The following is a 13430-nucleotide window of genomic DNA, read 5'->3' as shown; positions in this document are numbered from 1 at the left end:
TATCAAGGTTCTGTTCCATGCATTTTAAAAGGGTTGGAGAATATTGTTATACTTTCTTAGGACTTCGTTATATAGAGGTTTGTTAAAGCGAGGACCCACTGTATAACCTCAAGTAGACTGACCTACCTACAAATGCAAGGAAGACACAGTTTGCAAACAGTGCAGACGCACAAGCGATCAACATTGCCGTCATGGCTGCCGCTACTAGCTGTGAACTGCTTTGCTCTTGAGTCTTCTACTCTTTAAAACAATGAAAAGACATAATTTGTGAAATAATTGCCGAAAGAGGAGTGTAACCCTGGTTACATGCAAACACAAAGCCATAGTGCCTCCCTTTGTCATTTTCGAATTATTTTACATGTTCTGATCGGAACATGGCCAATTAGAATGATAAAAGTAAAATAATCGACACTACATGCTTCCCATATAATAATCCTAATTACGAATTGAAGATAAAATTAAAAAGAGGCAGGTACTATAATTCTTATACAAAGCCATATTGTATTTTATTAATAACTGAACATTTGAAAATAAGGTGGGAAAATAATGCCTATTTAGCTCTAAAATGCAATAAAAATTAACGCCTCACCAAAAATAAGAAAATATTTTGTATTTCTTTAACTTCCTCTGGCTCTCAAACATACTTTGCCGCCATTTGTTTGTTTACTAGGGACAGTTCGAAGTTTTGTGTTGCATGTGACCCACTTTACTTCTTTGCTACTCAAATATTCAAAGCATTCATAGCGGGCTGGGGGTTGAAATGTTACGAGAAAAAATATATGTTAAGCAGAATTTAACTAAAAAACTTGATTATATGTACTGAAATAATATAAATCGGTTCCAAACACTCCTTGAACTGTTTGCTCAAGCATTCAATTTTTAACACAATAGGCTTGCCTTTCGCTTCTTTTTATTTGCATGTTTTCTCTTGTTTTGACGTTTTGTTTGACTTGAAATATTGCTGAACTCTGTTCGTTTAACTAAGATTCTGTATTTGTCGCTACCTTATTGAGACTTCGTTAAATTAGTTTTTCAGTTACAGCAGACCTAGTGTGTTTGCTTTCACGCAATGGAACAGAAACTCTCGTAGTTTTGTAGCTGTACTAGCCTTTTTACGCTTTTTGAATAAAATGTTGTGTATCCAATCACATGAGAACAATGAAAAAAAATACAAATAAATCAACTTTTTTAAAATCAACTTTTTTAACGAGGGTGACAGTTTATTACGACTGACAAACCTGTGGCCCCCAGATTCCAGATCGAACTTGGAAAAACCTCTTGGAGCTAGGACGAGAACCCACATAACGTTCCAGTGAGTTTTGTAACTGTTTTTCCAGCTGCTGTCTCTATTCCAGTCTTTCAATCGATCAGAGTTTTTCCAGTTTGATCAGCTTTCGCGGCAATATAAACGTCCGCCGTGGTTCAATTATTCCTTTTGTTGTGAAACTATTTTGAAGATCTCTACTCGTTATAAATATACCCTGTTTCAGCTTGTAATTGTTAAGTTATTAAGCTATTTAGTTCACTATATATTTCGGTTAATTAGCTATATTATATACTTCTCGTATTTATTTTGCACGCACTATAGGGTTCTGTAATGAAGAAGTTTCATCCGAAACATGTTTACTTCAAAATATGTCCTAACTTTCATTCAAAAAATGTTAGACTACGGAACGTTACCAGCATGCTACGGGATTATACCTCAAAACTGAAGCCGTTTAATGTTGGGAAGATTGATCACAAATCTAACAACTTGGACAAGCACCAAGACTTGGTATTTTTTTTTAAAAGGCTATGCATACCTTAGTCCATCTTAGTCCTTCCGTTGTTCCCGTCCTGCGCTAAAGCGCTAGAACGACTCGAGCATCCGCTACTAGCTTCCCTATCTTTGTCCCCAAGAAATGTAGAACTACAACATATCAGAAACCTTTTCTTATTGGAACAACCAGAATTTGGTGGAACTTGCTCACTGGCAGAATCGAATAGAGTTAGCTAATGCTACTCTTGCAAGTTTCAAATCTGTCCTCTATGACTGCCACTCTCGTGCTGTCAGAATGAACTACAATACGGACAACCCTCGAACGTTTAAAACCATCTGTTTGAAATGCAACTCCACAAGATTTCTAGACGAACCAAAAATGTGCTACATGTGATGTGTTTTTTCGTTCTTTCTTCTACATATATTTTATTCCTGGGCCAGCAGTTATTGGCCAGTTAGCTGTTGCGATATCCCTGCCAACGTCCACATATTGGTTGTGATTTTTTTTGTATCATAAAGGCAAAGCTAATAAAATAAAATAATAACAATAAAAAAATGATGTAATATCGCGGCGATCGGCGTATAAAATCGCCGATATCTGGCATGTCAGATATCGGCGATTGAATTCGCCGGCCGTTCCTCCGATTCTCTACGCTCATCGCTGCCAATTGCCAGTAAAGTCAATCAGTCACGTTGGGCGATTTCATCACATGAAACTATATCACTTCTTATAGCGACCATGGAAGACGGAAGGGGTGGGGCTGGGGGGCTTTAGCCCTCCCACTTTTTGGATGGTTAAAAAATAACATTCTATTTTATTTCACTTAAATGCCTATTGTTGCTAAAGGACGAAGAATTTACCTGTTTCGATGGCATGTTAAGGTTACCGTATACCTTCAGAGGTGTCTTCAGAGGTGTAGCGCGTCCAGTTTAAACTGTAGATACCTGAACCCTTATATCGAATTAAAGCTTATAGAGCTAGCTATAAAACTAAACCAAGAGTTTTAAATAAAATGAATTGCCGAATTTTTAGCGCTGTTTTCTCGAATCAATTTTTTTTACTTAGAGGAGCCACTTCAAAGAGCTAAAACTCAAAGGGAATTTGTTCGTTTGCCTTCAAATTTGGACAGTACCTAGTTTTACATACAAAGCGTGTCTGCGAATTTTTTCTTTCTTTTCTTTCGAAAATGTTCTATAACTTTTCATGCGATTAAATATGGCAAAACGCGGCATTGACACGTTTTTTTAGCGCTTTGGGTCCGGAAACTGAGGAGCAAATTAAATAAGCAAAAAAACAAATTCGCTTTGACTTGTAGCTTTAAAAAGGTGATTCGGACGCTCGCATTTAGAGGTCGTGAAAAATTCGACAATTCATTTGATTTCAAAATTCTTGGTATAGTTTGATAGCCAGCTCTATAAGCTTTAATTTGATATAGGAGTTTAGGTGTCTACAGTTTAAACTGGTACGCTACATCGCTTGGACGCGAGACACCTCTGAAGGTATGGGGTAATTTTAAATAATTAAAATCAAAACGTTGCATGAATTCGAGAAGAATATGATTAATGAAATCATCACGATCCGTTCACTTCTTCTTGTGAATCCGGCAATCAGTGCAGCTGGCGAGAGATCGATTCTTTTCTGCTGCTCAAAGACTGGAAACGTGGCTTCGGTCGACAATGAAACGATGGATTTACAATCTGACAGTACTTAACATCAGGGGCACCCAACGACAGTTTTCTCTCAGATCCTTTGAAACGCTATTTTAGGCAATCTGGAGGGCCTTTAAAGCTCTACAGGTTCATTTTAGGCAGCGCTATAATACTTTTATCTGTTCGGTCATCCTAGGGGAACTTGAGTCTTTTCGAAATTACTAGGGCATTTTTGGCCATTTCCCAAAAAGTTTGGGTCTTATTTCCTTTCCGATAATATTAGCTGACCTTTTTTTCGGTACCCGAAACAACATTTTTATCAATCCGAAAACACTAGGCCTTAAATTTCCCATATCACGAAAGTTCCTGTTGAAAATTCTCTTCAGAAAAATTTAGGGGATTAAGGGCCTTCCGAACAGATAATTTACCGAAACGATCAGTTGGGTGCCCCTGTTAACATATCCACAGATACAGAACAGACAAACTTTGCCTCGGAGCTGTTGCTAATGAATTTGTAGCTTGTAACGATAATCGTAAACGAAACCTCGGTACCTTCTATGAAAAAGACTTAAAAATGTCCGGGTGACCGTATGATTAGGACTGCATATGAATATAAGACGAATATCTTTCTCTTCCTAAGTTACTGGTTCAATATAAAATCCTCAGCGTATTATACCATTTTCCTACCAGTTTACTTTAGTCGAGTATGGTACCCATTTTATACAACAGCTACGCATTACAGCGTATTCACAAATGGAGAAAGCGCTAAAAAAAAATGGTACTAGACATCTTAACGAAAGGTGTTAGGGAAAACAAGTAATTTTCCTTGTTTGATTTCATTCTTGTTAGGTATTAAAGCTGTTCCGAGAAATAAAGTGGTCGCAACTCTCGTTGGAAATGCGTCCTTACCGAGAGACATAATTTCCTTCCTTTAAGCCCTGTTTTATATTCCCTTTCCAAAAAGTACACCAAACAAAGATTTTTATATCTGTTACTCAGAAAAGCAAGAGTTATAAGTTATTACGGCTGCATTGCAATTTTTTTGTCAAAAATCGTCTAATCGTTGATTTATTTTTAAACGACACGTTTGGCTTTATTCCCCAACGAAATACCGATTCCACACCGTTCGCATCCTTATTTCTCATTTCATCTGCCACCACTAATGAGACATTGAAGCAACGATTACTCAGGGTTCGTACGGGTCATTGAAAACCTGGAAAGTCGTGGAATTTTGTAATTTAGTTTTCCAGGCCTGGAAAGTCATGGATTTTAATTGTGAGTCATGGAAAGTCGTTGAAAATTATGTTTATGGAGAAAAATCACTCAGTAAGCATTATTTTAGGGAATAAAAAAGGAATTTTTTGTCAAAAATCGTCTAATCGTTGATTTATTTTTAAACGACACGTTTGGCTTTATTCCCCAACGAAATACCGATTCCACACCGTTCGCATCCTTATTTCTCATTTCATCTGCCACCACTAATGAGACATTGAAGCAACGTTTAACGATTACTCAGGGTTCGTACGGGTCATTGAAAACCTGGAAAGTCGTGGAATTTTGTAATTTAGTTTTCCAGGCCTGGAAAGTCATGGATTTTAATTGTGAGTCATGGAAAGTCGTTGAAAATTATGTTTATGGAGAAAAATCCCTCAGTAAGCATTATTTTAGGGAATAAAAAAGGAAGAAGATGAACAATTAAAAAAAAAAAAAAAAAAAAAGGAACCAAGAAACAGATTTTCACTCAGTAGAAATAAACACTGTACATTTTGACACTATAAAATTGGAATATTTTTTCATGGAAAACTTGAAAAGGTCATGGAAAGTCATTGATCCCAAAAGAAAACGAGCCCTGTTACTTGGCAAACGGGGAAGGAGCTGTCCCTTTTATAGTGCGGGACCATATTTCAACCAAACGAAATTACCATTCTAAATTAGTTTTTCCTCGAGTCCACTGCAGTCCACTGTGTCGTTTTAAGGCAAAGTAGGAAGAATACCGGCTTCTTCTCTTCTTATCTCTTCTCATTATGACGTCGGGCAATAGTTGCAGTGACTGGGAATCCTGATTATGGTCTGAAGGACATGTTCAAACACTTCTTTTAACTTGGATGCTTCTAGTTGAAAAGGGATCTCAAGAATGTCAATGTTGCTGCTCAATGTGGTGTATATGCATGCTATATTTATGGAAATAATTTATTCGCGTATAGAGTAAAGATCAAACTGATTCAAAGTTTTTTTTAACCCAACCTTTATTTGTTTGCTTTCTATTGAAGCATTTAAATTTCCACATTCAAGTTTGGGCAACTTGGAAAGTCGTTTTTAACTAAAAACCCTTTTTTCTTGCCTAAACAATTTTGTCCAAGTTTGCTTTCTTCACCTTGATCTTGACAGTCAGTCTTCTGTTGGTGGTTCTGCAAAACAGCATTAAAGAGTATTACAAGTATATATTAACCTAATAAAACATTTGCGAAATGACGCCTAAAATTCTTAGGACATTTTAAGGACTTAATATTGTTATTCAAAGAGTTCCAGAGTTTGGCTCCTCTAAAAGCAAACGATCGCTGCCCTGTTGACAGGCGACTTAAGTTTCTTAATTAAGGACGGTGCCTACTAATACAGAAGTATTTTTGTGTGGTTTATGACTATGTGGTGAAAGCAGATCTTAGCAAGGGCTATTGAAACCCAAAAAGAAAATTGGGGGTGACCACACATTTTGTAGAGATAATTAAGCAACAAAGCAATGGACAGCTTTTTTTTTCCAAATTGGAGCTTAATTATCTCTGAAAAATGCATGGTTACCCCAAATTTTCTTTTTGGACACCCAAAAGTAACTGCTAAGTTCTGCTTTCTCCGCATAGTTTTAAACCGCGCAAAAATATCGCTGTATAAGTAGACACCACCCATATGAAACCCGAGTATCTCGGGAGGCACCGTCCTTAACTAAAGTATAAGATTTCATCTGAGCCTTAAGTAACCCAACACTCACCGGGACAACGCTTGCAAGATCGTTCCTCCTTAGTAACAATGCTGGTATCACACGGCTTTCCTCCACAGCGCGGCTTGGGATTGGTGCATGTTTTAACCCTCCTATGCTTGCCATCACACAGCTTGTCGCATCGTCCCCACTCAGTCCACTCCGCCAATCCACCATTCACTAAAATGAATAAGAGATAGAGTTATAATATAAGTCATAATAACTGCCTTCGCTGCATCTTCTTTGCACATAAAAGAGAAAATGCAACACCATATTTTACTCTATTAGAACATTTTTTAGTTGAAAATTGGACCCCTTGTGCATAAATTACAATACAATGAAAAAGAAACACCCCCTACCTCCATGATCTTGTTTCCCTAGCTTCTGATGTCCATAAATATAATACCAGATTTGCCACTTGTCAAAACCTGTACAGACCATTTTCTAGAACTAATTATGGTTTAGCACGCTTTAGAGTAGTGGCATCACAAACCCGGGAAACAATTCCAATGGAAGTTAAGTGTCTGCCCTACAATGTTTTAAAAAGAAATTCAAACTTTTTCTACTTGATAGCCAAACATAAAAAAATATAAAAAAAATGAACTTATACTATATACTTATATAATTGCTGTAAACACTTTTTTCCTTACTGTTGTATTTTCTTAACCCAATTCTTATTTAACTAGCAGAGCTCTTTAACCATTATTATAAATTCTTCTTCCCCCTTTTTTATCTAACTGCACAGAGGTAGGGGCCAACACGAAAGCCTTGCTCCTTTGGCCACTACGCACTTCCTCCATAGAAAGTAAAATCATTAAGTAAATGCTCTGTACGTTTAATTTTTTTCTTACCGTAAAATATACTCTCTTTCGTTGTAATAAGTGTAGATAAAATTGAATTGAATTGAATTGAATTGAATTGATAGTAATGCGAATGTATGTTATTGAGCGAGTGACACAGGCATACTCAGAAAAAGAAAATCCGAGTGCTTCAATCAGAAGTCAAACTGATCACCTTCCGATTACTATTTCGGTTGCTCTATCACTGAGCTACAGGAGACTCGTGGGTGCTAAGGCCATTAAAAAATGGTATGTTACGTTTTATCGCGATCCTGGGGGATCTTCCTATTGCACTGAGACGTCAATATAAAGTCGTATTGCCGTCTCAAAATGACGGTTTCTGATTGGCTCAAAAACTGTCATGTAAGCATGACAGCATGGCACTTAAGAGCCGTCCTCTGTAAATATCGACTATCGTCGTTTGGACGAGAAAAAATGAAATCCCTAAAACTTTCTCAGAAGAATGGTCTATATAAGTGATTCACATAAATATAACTTTCAGCTCAGTTCGATTCGTATTTTAGCTGTACTGCGACCATCTCGGTTTTACAGGTTGAGAGTGGCAAAGGGTTTTTTTGCGACGCGTGATGGTCCATAAAAAAGCAGCGTGACGGGTGATGGAACTAGTCTGAAATGTCAGCCGTCTCCTCCCCCTAACCCTGTGGGTTAGGGGGAGGAGACGGCTGACATTTCAGACAAGTGATGGAACCCGTGCGTGAATCGGTGAGGGTAAAAGGAGGAAAGAGTTTGCGGAATGGTATGTGGAATGGCGTGCGGAATGGCATAATTATGCGAAATACGATTTAGGCGAGAAATAAATTAACTGAAGAGCGCGTCATGTTTTCGCGCCAAGTTTTATAAGAGCAGCAGCTTTTTTGATGCTGCGGACTCTTGCTAAATATTAACAACAATTCGAGGATTTGATCATTCAATTGATTTGGAAGAAGTGAGGGTAAAGAAAGCGATGAAAACTGTTTATAGTTTTTCGCATTCAAGGAACTATGAGTAAATCCGTAGTAAATTAAATTTCATGTTCACTTAACGCCATGCGACTTCGGTTGACAAAAATAACGTGGCAGCGTGAAGTCTTCTCAGGACAAAGATTGATCCTTTACCGAGGGCAAATAACTTTTTTTTAAAACCCTCGGTAAAAGATCAATTCTCATACCCTGTATGCTCGATGATTCATTTATCATGAGCGGGAAAATGAACAACAATTTGACCAAAATGCATTTGTGATAAGAATAGTTTCACAACCGTTTCAAACAACCAGTGTCGATAATTAGACACCATACTTGTCATCTGCTTTTTTGCTCTAGGGCTTTTTCGCTTTTAAATCTCATTTTAGGTTGGGACGTCTGGCACCGAAAGACCTTAATTAAAGATGGATATGTTTAGGTCGATATATAACGCGTAACTGAACTATAGCTACCTGAATCGCCGTATTAAATAGCTAGGTAGCTAGCTCAGCAGCTCAACAGTGACTTGCATACTCGTCGCACTACGAAAATGTAAGGTGAGAAAAAGTAGAACATATTTTTCCCATGAGTTGTACAACTTGAATTGTAACCGTCAAAGAGTCTGACAAAATGACCGAGTTTAAATTTAAAATTTCTCACATAATAGTTTTGGCTGTTGGACTGATGTTATTTCTCCAGTCTGGTGTTGCTTTTTGTCTAGGCTACTCGCTGCCACGTTCTTTTTGTCAACTAGAAATTTAATTTATTCTTAGTTCCTTGAATGCGAAACTTCATCGATTTCTTCACTGTCACTTCCTAACCAGCGATCAGACATGTTCTATCCCAAGCGTATATTTTCTAATCCTCGATCTGTTGTTTGGTTGTTTAATAGTCCGCAACATCGAAAAAACTGCTTCTCTTATAAAATTGGCGCGAAAACAGGATGCGCTCTTCCGTTAATTTATTCCCCGCGTAAATCGTATTTCGTATAAATTCCGCACGCCATTCCACATACCATTCCGCAAACTCTTTCGGCCTTTTACCCTCACCGTGCGTGAATACATTAGTACAATTTTTTTGTATACACTGTATGGGCGTCAATAAAATTCGCACTTTCCCACGGTCTCCTAGCACGTGATTAATATGTGCCTCAGACCAAATTTGATAAGGAAGAAAATCTGATAAGGAAGAATTTATGAGATTCAAATACGTGTTTTTCAAAAGCATTAGTTTAGAGAGTACGATCTAATGGGACAGTTTGCTTCTTACCAAGTTACACGCTTTTCGCTCCGCAAATGCTTCTATTTTTAGCGTCTTCGTGTGAAAAGGTGTAATGAAGTGCAATTGCAGGTGATAACTTGTGATTCGAAATGGCATGGGAAAAATTCGTGGGGGAGTTCAAAATAAATGTATTCGCTTCAAGGAATGAATACTTATGATTTGTACTTTGGTGTTTCTTAAGAGAAAACTGCTAAAATAAAATTATATCAAAATACTCATCCTATACCTGCCCAAACGTGCAGTGCTTTTAAATGGACACTCACGACCCCTCGGCAGTCACTCAGTACGACAGACTGCACATTTTTATCGTTTTGGGTACTGGATCCACAGGTACCTCCAACATACGACGAGTATCCACAGCTGGCCATGACCAGGAATTTTCCATGGACCAATTAAAGTTCGGCTACTAAGCCATTCGCTTTACGCGTGTCACGAAAAGAATGTATATATTAAAACTGGAAACAATACGTTTTGATTGCCGCATCATATTTCTATGGTTCTCTTTTGCGACCCAAACGACTTGAAATATTAAACAACGCAGACGTCCTTAGGGGTTCGTCACGCGTTTCCTCCCCCACGAAATGAAATGAAAAGTAGCCACACCTATGAAATTTAATTTGATGTAGTCATTATATAAATCTACTTAACGATCGGCTTCGCGTTTTCCGCAGGGCAATTTGATCACAGTGAGAGAGGGAAAGAAAACATGAAACGAATTGTTGACGAAAGTTTCAGAAGTCCATTTTTGCCCCTAGATCTACCACAAAATATTTGAACTCGCTGGAAAAGGTACCCATCTAAAGAAGAGACCGTGACTTTACAGAGGGTACTTCCTACTACGACAGAAACCAGAAAAAAATTATAACCTACACAAATTTCTCAACGTTCCCCAAAGTCACTAGTCATGTTCCATTATTCCAAGATAGGTGTTTAATTTATAGCCCCGAATAGGCAAAGAATGGCTAACACTTTCGCAGCATCTTACAAGCTAAAGTCCGTGACATTTTTATTTCCTCCCCACCTCCACCCCACCCGGATGTGCGCGCGTTTCTTTAACGTAATCTCATGGTTTAATCATGGCGAAAGGTCAACAGAACATAAAAAAAATTCTTGACGAGAATCATTGACCAACATCATGTATAAAACCTAAACAGAAGAGCAACGATCAACTGATGCTGTAAATTAGTGTTTTACTTGCCACCCCCCGCCCCCTCCCACGCCCCAGCCTAAAAAATACAGCACAAGGGCTTATCATATTCCACATTATTCTGGGACAGTAGTTTCCTATTTAGTACCCGAAATCCATAAAATAGCTTTGACAGTAATCTTGAAAGGCCCTTTTTTAATTTGTGAGCATTTCCATTTTTGTTTCCTCCCCACCCCCACCCCAACCCGTCTGGATGTGCGCGCGTTTCTGAAACGCAATCTCATTGTTTAATCACGGCGGAAGGTCAACGGAACATAACTGATTTCTTGACGAGAATCTCCAGTTCAAAGCAGGATTTAAATGGTTGCTGAAAGAAGTTTTGGTCATTAAGGATAACAAAGAAATATTTGACACCTTGCACACGGCAGGTTATGGGGCGGAAGGCAATTTTTTCGGCCGATGGTTGTCCTGACGGACTTTGAAGAATTCAACTCAGTTTAACGGCTGCGGTGTATTACAGTGATTTCGCACAACAAATCATCGAAAATGCGGCTGTATCCAACTGAAACTATAAATTGATATATTTTGAAATATCCAGTTCTCGATATTTCACGAGGTAAGTGGAATTTATCATTATTTTCTTAGTAAATCGTTATTTTCATGTTGTTATGCTAATTAGGAAGGCGGTGTTTGTTGACAAAAGTACAGTTAAAACTTCTTCTTCTATAACTTTCTCTTTTTAACTGCCCAAAAATTTTATTGCATATTCTTACAGACGAGACATTGCTCTTTAACCGGGATGCTGTTTTAGGATGCCAACTAATGTATCTTTAGCGATATTTTCCTTTAAACTCGGCCATTTTTTGGGCACTTGAAGAGTAGTTCAATAGGGAAGAAATGATTTTGTAAAAAAATCAGATTTCGATCAAATTCCCAAAAAAGCTTCTCAACACAACAACAAACATTTGCTTGTTTCGAATAATGAGATTTTGTTCGGATTTGTAACGTTTTCTTTGTAAGGCAAATTCTTAAAAGTGTGGCCTAAAATGGCCGCTGAAAGCCCTCTCAGAGCGGTAAAACCAAGATGGTCGCAGTACAGCTAAAATACAAATCGAACTGAGCTGAAAGTTATATTTATGTGAATCACTTATGTAGACCATTCTTCTGAGAAAGTTTGAGGGATTTCATTTTTTCTCGTCCAAACGACGATAGTCGATATTTACAGAGGACGGCACTTAAATGGGTTTGGCGCGCACAGATCAAAATTTTACTTCTGTGAATGAACATGCGACGTTGGATGGTGTTGTTTATTTCTTTTCATTTAAGTTTACAAAGCTTCTGACACTGTTCAAGGACCACTTATGATATTTTTTTGTGGTGAACATGTACCATGGTACATGAAAAAGAGTGATTATAAATTCGACGAAGAGAAATTTACTTAAAAGACTTTCTTGAGTGTGAAAGCGGCCACGGTAAATCACAATGAGCTTAAATTCCAATAAATTATGGCATTTTCAAATCAAAAGGATCTGTTTCTTATTTGATGTCTCTTATCTCTAGAAAAAATTGCTCCAAGAGCGCTGCTGCGTTCTCTTTCATGGCTCAGGTTTGTCAATTTGATCTTCTTGTCGTAGCGCCGAACGGCAGACTCGGTAATTTTTACAGTATTCTTCGCCGCTTGGTTTCTTTCAAATTTCTAAATCTCCACGGCATCTAAGCTAGGATAACAATGCTATGTTTTCGTTTTTGGGTACTAATATGGTTGCTCTTTTCATCGTTGCTTCTGGTTGTGAGGTTTATTCATCACTGTTTTCATGTTGTTGTTTTTGTCTCGGCGGTAACAAATTTTCAATAACATTTGCTGGTAAAATGTTCAAACCTACTAACTCGTCTATTTCATCAATGGTAGGTGCTTTATGGACTGTAAATTTTTGCATTTTCTTTGTTTTGACGTAAAAATTAAAGCCAAAAATTCAAATAACCCGCCCCGAGAAAAAAATTTCGCTCACGGATATTACCATGGCTACAGTTTAACTGAAGTAAGAATTTATCTTTCAATCAGCGCACGATTTGTACTTTATCCGTTTACTCTCTTCAACAAAATGTCAGTATCGCGATAAAAAACTAAATTCGATTTTGAGACGGCAATACGACTTTATATTGACGGCGCTGGGAGAAAATATATTCCGTATTGGGCTCCGTCGCTTCGCGACTCCGCCCAAAACGCATTACGTGCACAGTATCTCTCTATGAGAAAGCGTAGTAAGACTCAGAATTTTGCTTTTTAATTCTACTGATTCTTCTTTCCAAGAAACACCAGAAGACGATGTAATGGTCGCTTTTTCTCAGGCATGAAATATAGCGGTTGATATCCTGCGGTTGCCACGCCAATCAAAAGTCTGGAATATTTAAAATCCCGTAATTCAATAATCTAGTAATTTTATCATTGTTTTATTCTTGTTCATGTATTCAATAGTGAACATCTAATTGATATATATGCTATTTATTTTCATCATTTTCTATTTCCATCTGTAAAGGGATTTGCTGAAGCAAAGACATACTCATACCAGAACTGAACGTGCAAACTGATTCAATTCGCGGTAAAGTATTTGTTTAACCATCTATTAAACATTATTGTATGGCGTGTATGCATGTGACGCCATCGCTGTTATGCCGGTGTACCATCAAGCAACAAAATGTTTCCATAGCTTCTTTTCTTATGGTAAACCAACATGGCCGCCATGTCATTGTCGTTTGAATCTATAGGGGCTTGGTGTATACGATCTATATCAGTTCTTATAGCGACCAGGGAAGGCGGAAGGGC

At 37.8% G+C, this 13430-nt stretch overlaps 1 protein-coding gene across 1 annotated transcript in view; it reads right to left on the bottom strand.

Moving 5' to 3' along the window:
• Window positions 1-219, bottom strand: part of LOC146462647 (uncharacterized) — a 46790-nt gene extending 46571 nt beyond the window's left edge. The window contains exon 1 of the mRNA XM_085085422.1: window positions 127-219. Within this exon, the coding sequence (XP_084941548.1) occupies window positions 127-193 (67 nt within the window). The 5' untranslated portion in view covers window positions 194-219. The remainder of the gene's footprint in view (window positions 1-126) is intronic.
• Between the last annotated feature and the right edge of the window lie 13211 nt (window positions 220-13430).

This window comes from Pavona decussata, unplaced genomic scaffold (genome assembly GCF_977016875.1).
Source record: "Pavona decussata unplaced genomic scaffold, jaPavDecu1.1 SCAFFOLD_186, whole genome shotgun sequence".
In the NCBI taxonomy this organism is placed as follows: Eukaryota; Metazoa; Cnidaria; class Anthozoa; order Scleractinia; family Agariciidae; genus Pavona; species Pavona decussata.
Note: the sequence above shows the minus strand (reverse complement) of the source record. Positions and strands in the feature narration are given on the sequence as shown.